At 45.6% G+C, this 20,274-nt stretch overlaps 1 protein-coding gene and 1 long non-coding RNA gene across 3 annotated transcripts in view; one reads left to right on the top strand and one right to left on the bottom strand.

Annotated features, from left to right (window-relative positions):
* Positions 1–20,274, bottom strand: part of LOC105529665 (microtubule-associated tumor suppressor candidate 2-like) — a 209,059-nt gene that overhangs the window by 19,302 nt on the left and 169,483 nt on the right. For both annotated transcript variants that reach the window (XM_011966848.1, XM_011966847.1), the window contains 2 exons: positions 10,592–10,806; positions 2,976–3,081 (listed from right to left, as the gene is read on the bottom strand). In XM_011966848.1, the coding sequence (XP_011822238.1) occupies positions 2,976–3,081; positions 10,592–10,657 (172 nt within the window). In that variant the 5' untranslated portion in view covers positions 10,658–10,806. The remainder of the gene's footprint in view (positions 1–2,975; positions 3,082–10,591; positions 10,807–20,274) is intronic.
* LOC105529664 lies at positions 3,231–14,434 on the top strand. The gene is made up of 3 exons (XR_001004548.1): positions 3,231–3,481; positions 5,665–6,104; positions 14,008–14,434. It is a non-coding gene; the product is annotated as an uncharacterized LOC105529664 (long non-coding RNA).

Genomic DNA, 20,274 nt, shown 5'->3' with positions numbered 1-20,274 from the left:
ACACTTCTACTTTCAGCTGTACCACCATCCTGCCCAAGTCAGATCCTTTGTTCACGTTATTCATTGATTCTCTAAACTGTCCTCATGGCAAAATAACTAGGTAATTAACATTAAATCCCATCTTCTTCCCCTCCCAGGATCACTCTTCCTTCCCACTGCAAAGCAGCCATCTGCGGCTGAGGAAAGCAGTGGAGCTGCGAGCAGCCATCCTGCCAGCCGGGCTCGCCAGCCAGGCTCAGTGCTGCGTCTACATGGACACCTTGGTAGCCTCTTAGCTGCCCTCTGAGAACCACACATCCCTGGGATTTGCTTCAGCAAAGATTCCGTGTTAAGACAACTCAGATGCAAGGAAGAACTAATTGGACTGATTCCTCTTAGAGGGTCTCAAACAACGCTGTTCCGTGAAAAGTGTCATCCCAGCAATACTTTGTAAGTTAGGCAGAAAGAGTTGTCATGTGAGAGTTATTAAGCAAATGGATTCTGTTTTCCTCCAGATGGGAAGAGACTTATTAGCTGGGTGAAGCCCATCTCTTTCCGGCTACACAAGCAATTTGTTTTCATGTTGTAAGGAGAGGGAGGAGGGTCTCATTAGTCAGCCGGGATCATATGCTCAGAATGGCAGCATACTGGAGACCGACCATTACCATTCTGTGTGGCGTGAGCTGCAATCAGGAAGGACTTCGTGGTTTTCATTCACTCAAATCTTTTAACTAACGGTGCTCAGGGCCACTAAGAAATCCAGTTGTTACAGCTGACATTTACATTTGGAAAAGAAACGTTTGTGTTGATTTCATTGATAGAGAACCATGTGGCCCTCCGGTCTGCCTGCCTCTGACCAAATGATTAGTGTTACAGTCATCGAGAGCAGCATCCTGACCCTAATAATAAATTGTTTAGCTACCATTACCTACACCCACATGGCCTTGACATCATTTATAATTCACAGACCTTGAATGTGGTGTCTGAGTGAGACTTCATTCGTCAGAAAAATCCACCCGATCCATTTATGTGAAAATCCAGAAAGAAAAGGCAACACCACGGCTCACTGCGCCATTTCCGTTCACGTTCCCTCGCGTGAGACCAGCTTCCTCTAGTGACAGATTTCAGGGTGTTTTCAAAGGATCCCAATGCCCCAAGGGAAAAGAAGAGGCAGTATCCATTCTGAAGATGACATAAACCATTGCTAATATCTGTGTCTTCATCATGTATTTCTTTATTTCAAACTCACGACACTGTCTCATGCTTAATAGGGTGTTTAACACAATGGTTCTCAAGCTTTCCTGCATATTAGAATCACCTAAGGAGTTTGAAAGCCTTCTGATGCCTGGGCTGCACCCCAGAGCAATGAAATGGGAACATCAGAGGTAGGCAGCCACACATCAGCGTATTTTTAAAAACTTCCAGGTGATTCCAATGTGTAGCCAAGGGTAGGGGCCAGTACTCCGAGTGTGAGACACACTACCAGGACCCAGGCAATCCCTTTAACTAGTCCCCTGGAAAATGCCGTCCCTTGCCTCCAGCTTGGTCACCTACTAATAGCTCCCAGAGGCAGCGGGGGTGGTGCTTGAGGGCGACAACACCACAGACCTTGGTGATGGCACACTGGGTCTTGTTCACAGAGAACATTTTTACGATAATACAAACTCTGATGCTAATTCTCAAATTGTAAAATTGTAAAAGTTTATCAATGTATCGTTAACTGTCGTTGCTTTTAATACACACTTTTTTTTTTGAGGTGGAGTTTCACTCTTGTTGCTGGAGTGCAATGGTGCGATCTCGACTCACTGCAACCTCTGCCTCCCGGGGTTCAAGCGATTCTCCTGCCTCAGCCTCCCGTGTAGCCAGGCCACCGCGCCTGGCTAATTTTTGTATTTTTGGTAGAGACGGGGTTTCGCCATGTTTGCCAGGCTGGTCTTGAACTCCTGACTTCAGGTGATTCACCTGCCTCAGCCTCCCAAAGTGCTGGGATTACAGGTGTGAGCCACTGCTCCCAGCCTTTAATATGCACTTTAACAAGCAGCTGACTGGGAGGGAAAAGTAAAGCGAGAGGAAGTTGAAAAATAAATTGTATGTATTAATGTAAATGCATGTGAAAGTATAAAATGCTGCTTCTTTCACAAAGGGAAATCTCACTGGAACTTAGTAATGACGCCGTTACGACCCACATAAAACCCAAAGATAATTCAAAGTTACAAAAATGTAAAAAGAAAGATCTGGAGACTCAACGCCCACCCACGGTGAATGTGGTCTATGAGTGTCAGCTCTGGATATCCCGATCCAACCAGATGCTGCAGGGGCCCGGAAAGCATCACAAATATGAGGAAAGTGTATCCATGCCGGGGCTTCCATTTGTTTTTATAAGGCCATAAAAATCATAAAGCCTAGCCGGGTGTGGTAGCGGGTGCCTGTAATTCCAGCTGCTGGGACTGGAGAATTGCTCGAACCCAGGAGGCAGAAGTTGCAGTGAGCTGGGATCACACCACTGCACTCCAGCCTGGAGAGCAAGACTCTGTCTAAAAAAAAAAAAAAAAAAAAAACCGGGGAAAGAAAACATAAAGTGCACTATTTCCATGCCTACTTTAGACAGTGGCCCTCAAGTGTGGCTACACATTAGAATCACCTAAGGAGTCTTAAGAAATCTTGATGCTTACACTGCACTACGGATTAAGGACACGAGAATCCCTGGGGTGGGACTGAGGCTGGCACTGGTCTTTTGTTACAGCTCCCCAGAGGACTGGGAATTCCAGTATTCAGCAAGGTTGAGGATAACTGCATTGGAAGAAAGCAGCAGCTAGCTACCTGCATCCTTAATTCCTATCTCTTCTTTTCCCAGGAGCCAACAGAAAAAAATGCACCAGGAGGGAAAGACAGGAAAGGAGGAACAATAGAGGAAGGGGGGCTCCACACACCTGCAGCAGGAAAGGCTCGGCTTGCACCACCCACCCCTGCCTGCTGCACACGAGGCTGGGAGCTACCTTGGACTTTGTGGTCGTGGTCATCCTGCAGGATTGTGATGGCAACTGTGTGGTTATTTTCCATCTCTAGGAGAGCAGCCTCATGGCTGGCGGTGAGATCTTCCACCTGGAGGAGAGTCGCAGTTACCGGTTAGACAGAGAGCTGCTTGGAGAACAGAAGTGGAATTCCGTGAGTGGAAAAGGTCCATGACCTGAAACATCAATGACAAGTCACAGCCTCGTGCCAAAGCAGGCGAGTTGGACTTTGGTGGTGATGTGGCAGCCCTCAGAGTCAAGAGGAGGTCACTGCCACAACCTGGCTCTTTGCAGGAGGATCCAACTCCAGGCAGGGGATCACTGCCTGAGGTACCTCTTTAGAGTCCTGACTGTGGCTCCTGGACCATCCCCTTCCCACTCCTAGTCCATCCCCTTGCACCGCTATGAGCGATGACGGCAAAGGAAAAGAAAAGGGTCCTCCCTACGGGGTGGTCTGTTTCCCAGAGGCAGGGGGAGCTACAGTACACAAGGTCAACGGAGGCGAACGAATACTTATTAGGCTGCCCGAGATACGTTACTCTACTTAACCCTCAGAGCCACCTTCTGAAGTAGATCTTATTATGCCCAATTGACAGATGTGGAAACTGAGGCTCAAAGAAATTTGAAATGTTTTGCCCAAGGGCTAATAAATGGCAGAGCTAGCAGTGAGACCCAGGTCTGTCTGACTTCAAAGGTGAAGCTCTTTCGAATGCACTATTGGTTTGTGTTGACCTCCCCCAAGCAAGACCAGCAACGGATACCTTAGGATTCTCTTGCCAGTACCAGGTGAGGCTGGGAGGTCTGCGTGTCTCTTTTTAAACACAAGGTTGCCCCCCAGATTATAACTTGGACCTTCTGCTCAGGCAACGTGGCTGCTGCTTCCCAGCTGCAGGAACGCTTCTAGCAGTTTAATCGCAGGTAGTGCAGCCAGTCCAGTCCAGGATTCTTCCTTTTCATGTTTCCTGACCCCCTCCCCTACCCCTCACCTTCCTGCCTACCAGGTTTACTGTTTTTGTTATTGTTATTGCGGCTGTTGTTTTAACTTCAAATACATGACTCGCAGGAGTAATGGCCTAAAACGACCTCTCCCTATCATTGCAAATCTCTCCTGGATACACTACAACCGTGTTTATCCAAGCTCTCTGTCAGTGATCCACTGCAAAAATCACCATTGTACACAATACCACAGCGCACACACCCACACACAACCACACCCAAAACCAAAGTTTCACAGACACAAAACTCCGCCTTCCATTTGGAAAAGTCTGGTTTAAAAATGCTTCCTCTGTTTTACTTCGTTTTACAAAAGGCGAGTTAGAAGCCGCGACATTTATTTCACAAGCTACTCATGTGTCAAAACTTGGCATTTGAAAACCACTGAACTAGAAAACGTGTGCTGGTCTTGAAGCCCCTTGGTGGCCCAGTTAAGAAGACATTGCTTCTAGCTGGTCATATTCAGCCGCGTCTGAGGCTCCCACATTTCTCTGGGGAGGATTCACGGGCTGACCTTTGATCTGAATGGAGAAAGGGTTCTCCCCAAGAAAAGAAGCCTGCCTGTGAAGTTGACACATGGGGATATATCTGATTTAAAAAGGGGTGGATTCCCATTCCGGATACTATTATTTCATCAAAAAATTATCCCGACTTCTCTTTCTTCTGGTAAACGAGAACTTCACCCACTAAAACAAGTATCACTGGGCAAAACCAACAGCGGACCCATGGCATTAGGAAAGCTGCGTCGCAGTGTGAGAACGGACACGGTGCACAATGACTCGCTCGCATTTAAAGGCCATTCTTGATCAAACGGTATTTACTTGAAGCTCAGAGCTATGAACCCACCAGCAGAAAGGCTGATTACAACAATATTTAATTGTCCAATTCCTGTTTACAGGAGGTTTTCATGGAATCATTGTCCAAAACCTTTCAATCTGTTGGAAAAAGAAATCACTAGCTTAAAAAGGAAATACCTCTTCTTTGTGCTCCATTACGGATTTCACCCAGGCCATAGCACACCGTAAAGACGCAGCACCCCCCCCGCACCCTCCTCCCCCACACACACTGTTTGGAGGGCTGCCACACAGTTCAGGAGAGCAAAGAACCTTTCGTCGGTCCTTGGCGTGATTCTAATTTATTGGGTGCTTACACAAATGATCATGAGTGGTTTCAGAACAGACAGACAGATGGAAGAACTAAGTTTCAGAAGAGTCCCACGAGTCCCAGGAGGTGGATGTGCCCTGACCAGCAACACTACACTGTGTTTGTGGCATCAACGTGTGCCATTCTTGTTTGCTGGAAGGTAAAAAGCCTTTGATTCAGTGGTGATGGAATACCATGCCCATTGTAGTAAGGGTAATGTAATGGCATCATATATTCCTTACCACCTTTCAGAGGTGCTTTTATGAATGAAATCACTGATCTCCTAACTCTAAAAGTTCATATGGAATTAGAGAAATGCCCAGTATGTTAGGAAGGAAACTAAAGGGAGCCCACGAGTCAAAAAATCTGAACACAAGAATCCCTGCTCTTTAGTAATTTAGGTTTCATGCAACTTTATGGTTTTTAAAAAATGCTCTCTCCAAGAGGAAGGCGCTGTCTACTGTTGGCCATCCTCTTTCTTGTCATAGTATTCATCCGTACAACGTCTTCTCCTGTGGTTCTTGGCTTCTTTCTACAGCACAGGTTCACATTTATGAAGCAGCCAGTAAGAACTGCAGCCTGAGAGGACCTTGAAACCAGAAGGAATTGGAGGAGATTTAAACAAGGTGACCCAAGGAAAGCACAAGATCTTTCTATGCATTGAAGATGACCAAATCAAAGACAAAAGTGCTCGACCATTATGGCCTATGGCAAACTTGGGCTGGCTGAAGCACCCTTCGCTTCCATTTAGAACCCTGGTGAGGCCCCTTAGACCACCACTGGGCCATCCTCCTCCCTCCATAGAGAGAGTTCTGGGCTGTGCCATGGAGGCGTCTGTCAACACAGACATCCGGTAGTCCTCGTTCTATGGAAAAGCAGCTGTTCCCTGTGACATGACTCCATTCCCGCAGCTGCCTGCTATTCAGCTGGGCTGACTGACAGCAGAGCACAGGGTTGGAAGGCCACCCTCTCAGACGGGTGAGAGTATAGCTGTGGTTTGACTTCATTTAGCCATTTACCAAATGCAACGATCTGGGGCTTTGGCAAGTCACTTGGAGAAGACTTAGATTTCAAATGAAGAAACGTGTGTTTTACATTGTCTCAGCTTCATTCATTAAACCCAAACCAGATTAAACTCCCATTTGTGCCTATCCACATGGGATGAGAGAGAGGGAGCCTGCCCAGGCCCACTCTCTCCCACGCTCTCTTCATGACTTTCTTTTTTAGATAACGAGGGGGCCCTCCTTCACTTGGTCATGGGTTGCAGTATCCTGGACACTGGCTCAGCCATGCCAGAGCTCCCAGTCTGCTGTCATCCCATGCTGGGCTGTGCCCCTGCCCCTCTGCAGCCCTCCACGCAGGCAGGTGTTGACAGAGGCCCCATCTCCACTGCACCGCCTCCTCCAGAGCATGGAACGTCTGGGCTGTGATGGCAGGCTCTGGTGCTGGGAGACGGAAGGCCCTCAGGGATCTCTTTCTATTTGATTAGACAGAATGTGGTTTCCGCTGCCCAGCAGCTGTGAGCCTGCTCTGCAGGAGGGCTAAGGAGGCATAATGCAGATGATGGACAAAGTGGCCTCTGTACGTTTGGATTAATCCTGGGATGCTTTTCCTTGAGTCATTTAGTTTAAAATGATTTCCTTACGAAAGCATAGAAAGTGCATCCTGGATAAGAGACAAAGCAACATTTAAACTCCAAAGGCTGAGCTCTGCCGCTGTCTATGGAGGGGGAATGTGTGCTGACCTTGATGGAGCAGAATCGTCATGCATCCAGACAGGCGGTCCCTGAAGCCAGTGGCTTTGGAGCAAGTCGTGGAGTAAGACAAACTTACGGTCTTGGAGGAATGGGTCAAAGGTCACACGCCAGATACTTGCATGCCAGGCTCTGTGGGGACAGTCAAAGGCAGCCCAGAAACCAAAGCTGGAAGCTGGGCTGAACATGTTTGGGGCAAAAAAGGAAAATGCGTGTGTGTTTACAATGAGTCTGTTTTGCGTGCTTTGATAAAGGGAAGCTGTGGCCATTTGGCATCTGTTGATGTGCAGCTTGCTACAGAAGGAGAGCTGGCTTTCACACACTAAACACCTTTATCCTTGCACTTTGAAAATAAGAGTTACATCTTGTCTTTAATCTCACTTAAGAAAGCCAAGAGGCAAGACCACCTCCACCCCTCCCTCAGGTCCTTAACTCGAGCCAGCAGGGTCCTGCAGCTCCCACGATGCTCGCGGTTCTGGGCCCGGGCTGTACACAGAAATCCCCTGGGACAGTCCAGAAACAACCTGCTGCCAGGTCTCATCAGTGATGCTGATTCAATTGGTGTGAGCGGAGGCTGAGGAGGGGTGTTGGTGTTTGCCAGTTCTCCAAGTACCCACCTGTGTAGCCAGGGCACACACCACGGGCAGAGAGCCAGCCCGTGTCCTGTGAGATGATGGGGGGGCCAAGCAAGAAGCAGCTCTGGCTGGCTTTGTCACGAAGGAGGTGCTGCTGCAAAGCCAGAGGTCAGCCTGCCTCAGCCGGCAAGTCCCAGTTTGAGTAAAGTGATATTTGCAGCCTCAGAAAATCCTGCGTGTCAGAACTGAAGCAGCACCTGCCCCTACTGCCAGCTGTTGGGGGCCACAACATCATGAGGAGATGCCAAGTCAGTGAACCTGATTTTTAAGGGTCCAGAAGGACAGAAATGTCGCTATCTGTGGGGTTTGCACTGCCCAGTGGGGTTAGCACTGCCCAGTGCAACCGTCCCTGAGAAGGAGGCCCCCAGAGGGGAGGGTCCACCAAGGACTCTGAAACCATGGATCATCCTCATCTCCATCTCAGTCACACCCTTGAGTCTCCTCTCCCACTGAACAGGAACACGGTTCTAGCTGGTAGTTAGACTATTGGCCTGGGGTGCATTTCATCTTCCTCACTTCCTGCATGTTCTCTGCTAGGGAAACTGAAGCCTGGGGAATCAGCCAAAACATTCTGCAGCAGGAGCAGAATCAGGGGCCTGAATAATTCATAGGCTTGACTTTCTGGTTCCCCCAAACCAATGGGTTTCTGTAGGAAAAATTCAGCCAAATGAAAAGCATTCAGATATGATTTCTGACACTTCCAGCTGTGAGGATAAGATGTGAAACTCTCAATTCCTCCACACGCTGTCTGCATTTCTCACCCACGTGACAGTTCCTTGGGCACTTATCTCGAAGCTTCCTCAATGGATAGATAAGCAAGCCCACCTTTTATAAATCTTAGTATCTCTCGCAGTATCCTGTCATGGTGCTTTGCGTACATACAATGCACATTCCATAAATATTCTTTGCACAGGTGAATCAGTAAATAAATAAACGGCTTTTGCTATCATAAAGGATCATGAACAGAGCACAGCGCTCTCATACAACAGGACATGTTTGAATTACACCCAGGTAGCTTATGTAAGTCATTTTCATGTGGAAACGTCAAGGGTTTCTCTCCTTTCATCACTCCAGCTTGAAATATCTAAAAGGCCGCCATGTCCTGGCTTTAAAAAGAGGTGAAGCACATCTCTAGGCACACACTTCTGCACAGGTGAGGCCTCAGCGAGGCGTCCTGGCCCCCGCGTGGACATGCCCCCCTCAGCAGTGCCTCAGCTCCAGGACACCACCACGTGAGCCTTTGTTCAGCGTCTCCTGCCTGCGGACCACCTCTTACCCCTCCTCCTCACCTTCTGGCATTTCCTCAACCAACTCAGACCTTCAGATCAGAGGCCTTTGGTAAACATGGGTATAAACGTGTTCTGTGTAAAACTGGGAATGAATGGCCCATAGACACAGAGGCACAGAACAAGGTGGTATTCATACCAGGCTTGAGATGTATAAAGCGGCCGTAAAATCAGTAAGACTGTAGACGGCAGCCCGTGCAAATGTCTCCTGACAGGAGTTACACGCAGCCAGACTGGGAGGCACGACGCCGGGGGTTCAGTTTCGCATCTTAACACCAACAGGTAACTTTAGCTGTAGCCTATTCTGTTTCCTAGTCTCTATGGTCTAACCCACCTCAAACAGGGAGGTGTGTCTGGTTTTTACAGGCCTCTAGGAAAGGAGAATGACTAACCTGAGATACTGTCTAGAATAAAACGCCATAAAGTAAGAGAGGTTTTTTATTACAATGACAGCAATTAGTATTACTCTTAAATTTCTCCCAGGTCCCCTAAGATGCACAAGCCTCTTCTGGGGCAGTGGGAGGGCCGGGTGGGTATTGCCGTCTGGGATGTCCATTTGGAAGCAGCTGAGGAGGGCAGCACAAGGGTTTCTGACAATGAAGAGGCCACTCGACACGAACCTGAATGCCAAGTGAGATTTAAAGGGTGCCCTTCACAAATGTCAACTTACCTTAAGCATATCATAAGCACACTATATAAAGCAACACACCAATTAGAAGGTGGGGGTGAAGGCACCGGAGCTGGAGAACTTAGAAATAAGAGAAAAGAAAGGAGCAGTGCTCATGGAAGCAGCGTGGGTACATTGAATCGTCCGCCCGCCTCTCATCAGTACTAATGGCAGTCACGGACAGGGTGGCTGCCGTGGGGGTGGCAGCACCCGCCTCCTTCCGGCTTTCATACCGACAAGCGCCCTGGGAATTATCCTCTGGTTAGTCCATGGATGCATTTTCCTCTCCAGTAAGGTTTCTGGGCAAAGGTTAACCATTGGCATTCATTCTTTCATTCAGCAAATGGATATTGTGGGTACTCCGCCAGGCATGGATCCAGGTGCCAGGATCCAGCAGGAGAGCTGGCAGACAATTCTAACTTAGTGGCTGACAGCAGGGGTGTGGAGCCAGACTGGCTCATCCCTGGCTTCTCCATGACCAGCTCTGTGAATTCTGGCAATTACTGAACCATGGGGGCTTCGCTTTCTCCCGTGTAGAATGGGAATAAGAATGGTACCTTCCTCATTAGGGGAACTGTGAGGACTAAATGAGTCAGTTCATGTAAAGAGCTTAGAGCAGTGTCCGGTGTAGGATGAGTGCTAGATACATGTTTGCTTGTTATTCTTTCTGCCCTCATGGAATAGAAAGATGATAAATAAGGTAGAAAAGCAAAAAATATGTGTTAGTGATAAGTGGTGAAGGAACACTAGTACTGGGAGGGGGACAGAAAGAGTGTGTATGTGGTGGGGGAAGGAATAATAATTTTGGATAAAGATCTCACTGAGAAAGGTGACCCTGGAGAAAAGTCTGGAAGGGAGGGCAAGAGGGAGCCATGCACTGTCTGGAGGGACAGCATTCCAGGCAGAGGGCACAGCAAGTGTGAAAACCCTGAGGAAGAATGAAGGAGGCCAGAGTGGCTGGAGGAGAAGAGAGGACGGGGGAGAAAGGAGAAAGCAACTCAGAAAGTGAACTGTTGGAAAAGCTCACCTACTGAATAGGACTTCTTGCTAATGGGGCACTGGATCCCCTCCGCCTGCCACTTGCATCACCCAACAGCAGAGCTCGAGCGGCACTGCAGACTGACCTGCTCCTGGTGCTGACACCGGATGCTCAGCAGCTGGTCACGGTGCTCCTCCTGCAGGCGCGCCATCTCTGCCTCGAATTGCAGCTGCAGCCGCTCCTCCAGCTCCTGGAGCTCGGCCTGCTGCTGCCAGCCCAGCCTCTTCACCTCGTCCTCGAACCGCCTCTCCAGCTCCTCCTTCTCCTTTTGTAGTTTCTCGCACTTTGCTGTATGGAAGGCTGGGTGCAAAGCACAAGATCTTTCTTTAAAAAATGGCTGTAGGAGGCATGGGAAGGCCTCGGCCTCCACGGTCAGATCATCAAGGCTGGTGTAATAAACAGGGCGAGGTCCTCTGACTTCTGCAGGGCTACACGGTTTGTAAAGTGCTTTCCTTTCTACCCATTAGATCCTCACGACAGACCCTGGATGTTGAGGAGAAGCCGCAGCCTCACGGAGGTCTGGAGACTTGCCCAAGGTCATCCAGTGGTTGCAGAAGGATCTGGGAAGGCAAATTTGGGCTTTCTGATTGCAAGGCCTCTAGGACAAGTTGTCACAAGGTCCGTGGTCCATAGACATAAAAAATATGGGGCATTTGGTAAAAATGTAGGCTCTGAAATATGCCCTGGGTGAATCAGAGCCCATAAGGCAGGAATTCAGGATCTCAACTTTTAGCAAACTCCCTGGGTGACTCTTATGTCCCTCAAGACTTGAGAGCTGCACACTATGGAAGCTGGACATAGGAATAGGGCCTGGCCCCTAAGGCTACTCTATTCTAGCTAAAATGCCAAACAGGATGATCTCAGAGAAGGTGTGGGGGCTTCCTTTCAGGTACCCTGAAGTTTTCTACTCAGTATCTCTTTTGCATAGGCACTCCACCCCTAATCACAGAGTTGTGGTTTGCTTCAAGCGTGCCAGCTGAGAACAGGGCATGAGGCAATGACATCAGCCACCACCGCTCCTGCCTGAGCTCCCCCTCCAAGCCTGCTCTGTCTTAGTGTCTGTGCCTCCCCTGTGCTGTGGGCAAGAGCCGAGTGCTTCCATTCTAAAGACCGCTCCCTGAACTGCACACCTGCTTCCAAGACCTTGACAATCTACCACGTCTAGGTCAAATGGAGCTGATTACACACACACCCAAATGCAAATGCCGAGGTACACAGACACATCATTTACGTTCTGCAAAGGTCTACCATGCTCGTCGCGCTGTGCTACGAACTGGGGAGACACTGGCATTTACGCTAAAATCGAATGAGCAGGTATAGGTGCTGATTAACCGTAATCCACACTCTAGTGGTGGTTACCGATGACGGGAATATACATCCAAGGTTGTTAGATGGCATTTGAAACACCCTAATTAGAAGTCCCATGCTATAGAGGCCACTAATAAAATAGGGCTTCTTTGCCACATTTGGCTCTGAAAAGTTTAATTAGCATAAGGGACGTTAACGTTTTTTTCTTCTGGTGAAATAAGTGGTGGATTGGCTAGATATTACACAGGCACCTTGCCCTTGTGTGAAGGGTGTGTCCTAACACCCTTCACACAGCCCAGCAGCCTAACACTGTCCCCAGTGGTCTTCCTAGCCTATCCGAGGGCTTCCGTTGGGCCAGTGTCCCACATCCCATCAAAATGGAGAACTCTGATCTCCCAGTGCAATCAGGGTGCACTGAGGGCAGGGTGGTGGGAGCTGTTCATTCCATGTGCAGGCAGTAAGGAGATGCACTGTAGGTAGAGAATTTACAAGTGAAAACCAAACTGACTTTAAAAGATCCCTGGCTTTTGATGAGCGCTTTGCACCAATAATTCGAAACAATATCGGTGAAAAGGACTCCTTCTCAAAAAAGGCTTTTGTTGCTCTAAGTTCTGAACAATTGCTACAGTGACTTACCTTTCAGGTTTTTGAACTCTTGGGGGCTTTTTATTTTTTAAATCACAACCACAGAGAAAACATAGAAGTACAGTACAAGGACATTACCGTATAACTGGAACCATTTGAGAGTAAGATGCTGACCTGTGGAACATGAACCCCACATCTCCCCATGTCCATTCCCTACAAATAAGGGCTTTCCCCAATCTAACCACAGCACCGTCATGAAAATCAGGAAAGAAACATTGCTACAATAGTGCCGCCCAGTGCTCAGACCGACTTCAGTTTCACGAGTTGTTACGACGACGTCCTTTCTAGCAAAGGAATCCAGCCCTGAATCCCAAGTTGCTCCAAAGGAGGCTCCTGTCTCCTTAGTCTCCTTCAGGCTGGCACAGTTCCTCAGTCTTTCCTTGACTTTTAGAACCCGGACACTTTTAAAGATAACTGGCCAGGAAACTTGTTGAATGTCTCTGAATTTAGTGCGTCTGATGTTTTCTTCTTATTCCATTAAGCTTACTCCTGGTTGGCAGGAATATGACAGAAGTGGCACTGAATTCTTCTCAATTGATAAATTTAAATAATATCGTGAAAATGGAAATTTCTTCCTTTTAAATTATTTATGTAGTGAGTCAGGAAAATGTTGTGTATTACTGATTTTTACATGGTGATGCTGAAAATAATTTTGTGGTATAGAAGACAGGGTGTCAAAAATGGTCCACTTTGGGTATCAAGTTAGGTGTGCCCCTGAATACATTGCCACATCTGATGCAAGTAGATCTTTTAGGTGAGGTATTTCTAAGGAACAAAGAGCTGGAAGGCACCAAGCTTCGGGGCACAGGAAGGAAGCTGACATTTTGCTTGCCTGCTGCTAATAATTATTAGTATGAAAGGCAGACTTGGTCAGAGACTTTGTGGTTCCTTGTACTGAGGTCGTGGCAGGGGACCCCCAGAGTCCTCCCCTTCCTCTGATCACTGGAGACTACAGTCCCCACATAAGGAACTTAATGAACAATGACTGATAGGCAACGTGGCTCAGGTGTGGTGGCAGGGGTGAGGACATGCCTGTTCCCAGGAGTTCTGAGACCCCAGTTTACTCGAGCTCCAGCTCTCCCTAAAGACCCTCCAACGAAAAAAAATGTAATCAGGATTCCGCCAGGCAGTTGAGCTAGTGAACAAAGCTCTTAGGAATCACAGAAGAGGTAAGAGGTGGATATATAAAGATAGGTTTATCCTGGGATGACTGGGTGTTAAGAAAATAGAACAAAGACCATAGAATGTCAAATAAAACACAGTGATTGACAGATTGACACAAAGTCAAATTAAGTCAAGTAGAGAAGCAAGAATTTTATCTACATGGGGAGAAAGCATGAAGTCACCCTACAGACAAAAACACAGTCCCCTGCTGCCCACGAGGACAGTTCAGGGAATGAGCTCCCAGTGCACGGGGCCCGTCTGCAAAGTGCTCTTGCCTCTAAAGTTCAGTGTGAAGTAGCTTCATAGTGGCCTTCGCCTCACGTATCATGTACCTGTGGATGGGATAACTAAAGCAGTGACATCGATGTATTTGCTTGTATTTAGGTTTACCAAGAAGCTCACTGAGAGGTAACACAAACAGCCAAGGAACATGAAAAGACGCTCAGTGTCCTTGCAAATGGAAGCAGGAAATCATTTTTCATCTACAAGGCTGATAAAGATGAAATGTTCTGATAATACAGGAAGAGTATGAGGAAACTGTCACTCGATGGACTGCAGGTGAAATATAATTGATACAGCTGCCTTGGAGGGCAAAGATATATTTCAAAATTTAAATGACAGGGACAGCAGCATTATGGGTGGGAGATAAAGATTCTGGGTTTCTTTCAGGGGTGATGAAAATGTTCTAAAACGGATTGTGGTGACAGCTTTCCACAACTCTGAATATACTGAAAACCACCAAATTGTATACCTTAAATGGGTGGGTTGTATGGTATGTGAATTATATCTCAATAAAATTTTTACCAAAAGAGAGGAAGAACATTTTTTAAAAAACTAACATGACATGGAGTATATCTCAGAGGATAAATTTAGATGTTTTTATAGAAGGAAAGTTCATATTCTGATTTTAAAACTCTATATAATAATGGTGAAGACAAATGCTGGCAAAATAAAACAATGAAAACCCTACCACAACACTGTTGAATATACACACACACACGTACATATATACATATATGGATATACAGTCATGCATTGCTTAATGATGGGTATACGTTCTGAGAAATGCTTTATGAGGAAATTTCATCACTGTGCAAACATCATGGAATGTAGTCGCACACACCTAGATAGCATAGCCTACGACCCACCTAGGCCATATGGTGTAGCCTATTGTTCCCAGGCTGTAAACGTGTACCACATGTTACTGTACTCAATACTGTAGGAGAGTTATAGCACAATGCTAAGTATTTGTGAATCTAAACATATCTACACATTAACAAGGTACAGTGAAACTATGGTATAAAAGATAAAAAATGGTACGACTGCACGGGGTACTTACCACAAATGAAGCCTGCAGGACTGGAAGCTGCTCTGGGTGAGTCAGTGAGTGGTGAGTGAAAGTGAGGGCCTGTGACATGACTGTACACTACTGTAGACTTTAGGAACACTGTACACTTAGGCTACACTAAATTTATTTAAAATAATTTTTTTCTGTCTTTAAGATAAGTTAACCTCAGCTTACTATAACCTTTTACTTTCCAAACTTCTTAATTTTTTCAAACTTTTTGACTCTTTTGTAATAACACTCAGCCTAAAATGCAAATACTCCGTAAAGCTGTTCAAACATGGTTTTTCTTTATATCATTATTCTAAAAGCTTTTTTCTAGTTTTAAATTTTTTATTTTTTATTTTACTTTTTAAGCTTTTTTGTTAAAAACTAAGACACAAATGCGTATATTAGTGTAAGCCTACGCAGTCTCACGACCATCAATATCTCCATCTTCCAACTCCACATCTTGTCCCAAGGGAAGGTCCTCAGGGGCAGTAACAGCCATGGAGCTGTCATCGCCTAGGAAAACAATACTTTCTCCCGCAGTGCCTCCTGAAGGACCTGCCTGAGGATGTTTTACCGTGAATTTTGTTCTATAATAAATAGAAGAAGTACCCTCTAAAATAATAATACAAATATAGCATAGTAAACACATAAACCAGTAACAAAGTCATTTATATTATCAAGTATTATACACTGAACATAATTCTATGTGCCAGACTCTTTTAGGATTGGCAGCACATTCAGTGTGTTTATACCAGCATCAACACACAGATGTGAGTAATGCATTGTGCTGTGAGGCTCTGACGTCACTAGGTGATAGACATTCTTCAGCCGCATTGTAATCTTATGGGACCACCTTTGTACATGAGGTCTGCTGTTGACTGCAGTGTTGTGATGTGGTGCATGGCTGTACGCGGAACCTAGGAATCATTCTCACCACTTCTTAGCTAGAGATACATTGAGCACATAAAACTCAAATGAAAATAATTAAAAAAAAATCTAACCATTTATTTTATCTTTAGAAAGTACTGTTTTGCATGGGTAAAAATTATTTATCACATGCCAATGTCAGTAGCTTTAACTCCAGAAGATCAAGGCAATATGTTGAACTTGTATAGATGGAATAAAACAGACAAAACGTACATAAAAGAATAAAAACAACTTATTTATACTGGTGAAAAAAATTAAATGACACATATCTTTTAACACAATAATTTCACAAGTGCACAAAAAACTGGGTCAAGGACAACCACTATAGCATAATTCGCCTTAGGGAACTAGTAGGGGGCTAAATTATGATGACAAACCCAGTACACATATAGGTTGAATCCTATGCCAGCGGGATTTGGGTAACCAGTAAAAAAATAAGGCAAATCTTTTTGTAGCATCATGGAATGACCTCTGTAATATATTGTTAAACCTAGAAAAGGCAACATGCCAAGCCGTGTAATTGCAAAATTACATTTGTGATAAAACTGTACCTCTATTTTATACTCTTTCTCCTTTGGGAGGTTGGATGCCAAGGTATAGGATTCACTGTATATTGAATTCCTGTAATGATATATATTTCATTAAATCCCTATTTATTGTTTGCATGACTTAGAAGTACAAAGATTTTTAAAATTATTTGTCATAATTAAAGAGAAGTCTGGGTTTTCAAAGGTTCTGGTATCCAGTGGTTGGACTTTTCAGTTTCACTGATAGTTTTACCCAGGTCAGCGGTAGGATGACTCATGGATCAGGCACTCTACCAGGGGCTCAGAAATGACTGGGTTTCATTCGAGGGCTGTCCCTGAACTGCACTGTTGTCTTAAATCAATCACAAACTGGGTAAACCTCAGTTTTGCTGTCTAGAAAGTGGCAAAGTAATCACTTTTTGCACATATAGCTCCAATCCCCAAATTCCCAATCGCTAGTATAAAATGAGAGGTGATGCCTACATCCTTCCAGTGGCTCTCTGTTGTAAGCCCTAGGCCTGTAGAAAATATTGGACAGTAAGAGCAGCTGGCACCAGGGGAAACAGTTCCAATAATGGAGTCCCTAAAGAAATAAATATCCTGTTGCCTCTAGTAAACCTTCAGAAGTCTATCTATTTGGGCATTTTTCAGCCGGAGATTAATGTAAGCTAATTTAATAGCATTAGACAATACCTGGAGTTTCCCTTTCATTATTTCTATTCATGTGAAAACACTTAGTCCTTCAGAGTGAAAGGCAGACACCACTATCATCAACTCCTATAATCTAGGAAGCTGAGAAAATACATTTTCAAATAATCAGATTATGATTGGCCAAGAGTATATAACATTTCTAATTCATAAGCATAAATTTGAAAAGCAAAAGTAGGATTATAATCTGTTGTACAGTTTTAAATAACTGATGTTTATTGACAACGAATAATACACACACATCTGATATAAAAATACCTAAAATAGTATTAAAACTGCATTTGGAACATCCTCAGATATATATAATATAAAGATATCAATCTACCAACTTCTGAGTATAAACCAGTAAGACGTAGTGTGATCCTTGAGACAACAGCAGACTAAAATTGCTGTTGGAACCATTTATAAGACAAGCTCAATTTCAACCACAGCTCATAACTGGAGTAAGAGAATCGAGTAAGATCAATTTGCTCTCAACGACTGTCCCAAGAGTCTTTTGAATAATTGTAACTTCACATTGGTTTTCCAAAGAGGCAGCAAAAATAGGAGTTACAGCACTAGATTGAAAAAAAAGAGAATTATCTGGCTCTATAGCTCGTAATAAAATCATAAATAAGAATATTACGTGGCCTTTTATGTCATAGCGAAAGCTTTATATATAATAGCTATACAATAAATGATGAACCAATACTTTGTGTGTATATATAATATATATATGCTACCATTACATATACACACACATATATTTACATGCACATTATATATATTTAGGTCACTATAATAGCCACTATCATCACATACTGATGAAAGACAATACCACAGTTAGATAAAAGATTAAGTTGTTTCTTCAAGAGATTGGGAGTAACTGAAAAGACAAAATAACTGTCAAGGACAAAATTTAATTTAAAAAATTACCCTTAATGTCACTACACAAAGAAAATGAAAATTTAAATTGTGCAATCCCTTCACAGCATTTCAGTGGTGTGAATTCTTAATATCCTGTTAGGAATTTCCCATGTCTTCCTACGTAACATTTTATGGCGACTTTATATTCTCGTGTTCATGTAACACAATTTATATTCTCTCGTTATGGCACAATTAGTTTGTTTCCAAGAGTTGCCATTATAGACAATGCAACAAACATGTTCACCCATGTATCATTTTGCTTTTTTCCATTTAGGATACATTCCTGGGTGTAAAATTACATGGGATTACATATTATGAGCATCTTTATGCAATGGAGTGTTTCTTTTTTGGCAGCACAGATCCTTGTAACAAACCTGTGACCACCAGGTGGAGCTATGCTGCCTGAAAAATGCGCTCTGGTGGCAACTGTCTTTGTCCAAACCTGTTAGGTCACAGGAACATCTGCAAGGTGGTCAGGCGGGCTGCGTGAAACATAGCTGCCTGGGATCCCGGACGCACTACCCTGTAGAGGCCTCCTCTCTCTAATTACTGATTTTTGATGACAATGTTAAGAGGTGAGAAAGGAATGGCTGAAAATGAAGGATGAAAGTTCATGGGCCATGGCCGGGCACGGTGGCTCACGCCTGTAATCCCAGCCCTTTGGGAGGCTGAGGCGGGCGGAACACCTGAGGTCAGGAGTTGGAGACCAGCCTGGCCAACGTGGTGAAACCCCATCTCTACTAAAAATACAAACATTAGCCGGGCCTGGTGGCACGTGCCTGTAATCCCGGCTACTCTGGAGGCTGAGGCATGAGCATCGCTTGAACTCGGGAGGCGGAGGTTACAGTGAGCCGAGATCACGCCACTGCACCCCAGCCTGGGTGACAGAGCAAGACTTCATCTCAAAAAAAAAATATATATAAAAACCAACAACAACAGAAAGTTCACGGACCAAGAGTGAAAGGGCAGGAGTGTCTGGGGCTCTTGTCATCTCTGCAGGTCCCTGCAGCACCTCTAGGGCCTGGTGACCAAAAGGGAGCTGGCGCTGTGAAAATCACAGATGACAACTGTGCGCGATTCCCGGGTGCCAAGCACCTGCCTCATACTGTTCCCCACAGTAAGCCTATGGGGTCCCGTAGGTATCCTAATCCGTTTGCAAAGAGCAGGCAGGGGCTCAGAAGGAGGAACTAAGTGATCTAAGACCAATGTGTGCGAGGGCTAGGCCTACCTAGCAGAGGCTGTAGCATAAGCTGAGGCCTCTCCTCTTGTCCACCCCTCTGGTGGGGGCTTCCGTGATGCCCCCGTGTGGTAATATTGGGAGGGAGGACAATGCCTCACCATAGCTTCCTGAAAATACCCGCTGTTGTTGTAAACTGCAACACATCTCTTCACCTGTCTGTCTCCCTCAGCAGTGGGCAAGGACAGTGCTATCCTCGTTTTTGCATCTGTGTTCAGATAGGCAGGCCAACAGTCAACAAACTGGCATTGACTTTATGTTACCTCTTGTGTGACAAGCACAGTTCTTGGCATAGCGGAGAACAGACGCTGTCATGGTGGGCAAACAAATGAGCAAAAAATGTAGGAAGCAAAATTTCATTTCATTTGATTATTATTGTTATTATTTTTGAGCTGGAGTCTCGCTCTGTTGCTGGAGTGCAGTGATGTGATCTCAGCTCACAACCTCTGACTCCCGGGTTTAAGCGATTCTCCTGCCTCAGCCTCCCAAGTAGCTGGGATTACAGGCATGCACCACCAAGCCCGGCTAATTTTTGTACTTTTAGTAGAGATGGGGTTTCACCATGTTGGCCAGGCTGGTCTCAAACTCCTGACCTCAGGTGTTCCGCCCGCCTCGGCCTCCCGAAGTGTTGTGATTACAGGTGTGAGACACCGCACCCAGCCAGGAAGCAAAATTTCAGATAGCAAAAACTTTAGATAAGTGCAGTAGAGAGAGTGAAATAGAAGCAAGGCTAGGGAAAGACCCGGGAAAGCGGAAGGCAAGTTCGGCTGGGGTGGATAAAGAAGGCTGTTCGGCGAAGACGCCATTCAAACAGACTTGAATGACAGAGAAGAACATAGAGAGATAGGGAAAGGGAGTCCCAGGTAGAAGGAACTGCAAATGCCAAGGTCTTAAGATGGGAACAATTCTGGCATACTGTGGACAGAAAGACAACCAGTGGGGCCTGAGTGCCCATGGAGGAGAGCAGAAGGAGGTGAAGTCCTAGAGGAAGGTAGGGGCTAATCACACAG

Source organism: Mandrillus leucophaeus, unplaced genomic scaffold (assembly GCF_000951045.1).
Source record: "Mandrillus leucophaeus isolate KB7577 unplaced genomic scaffold, Mleu.le_1.0 Scaffold779, whole genome shotgun sequence".
Classification (NCBI taxonomy): domain Eukaryota; kingdom Metazoa; phylum Chordata; class Mammalia; order Primates; family Cercopithecidae; genus Mandrillus; species Mandrillus leucophaeus.
Note: the sequence above shows the minus strand (reverse complement) of the source record. Positions and strands in the feature narration are given on the sequence as shown.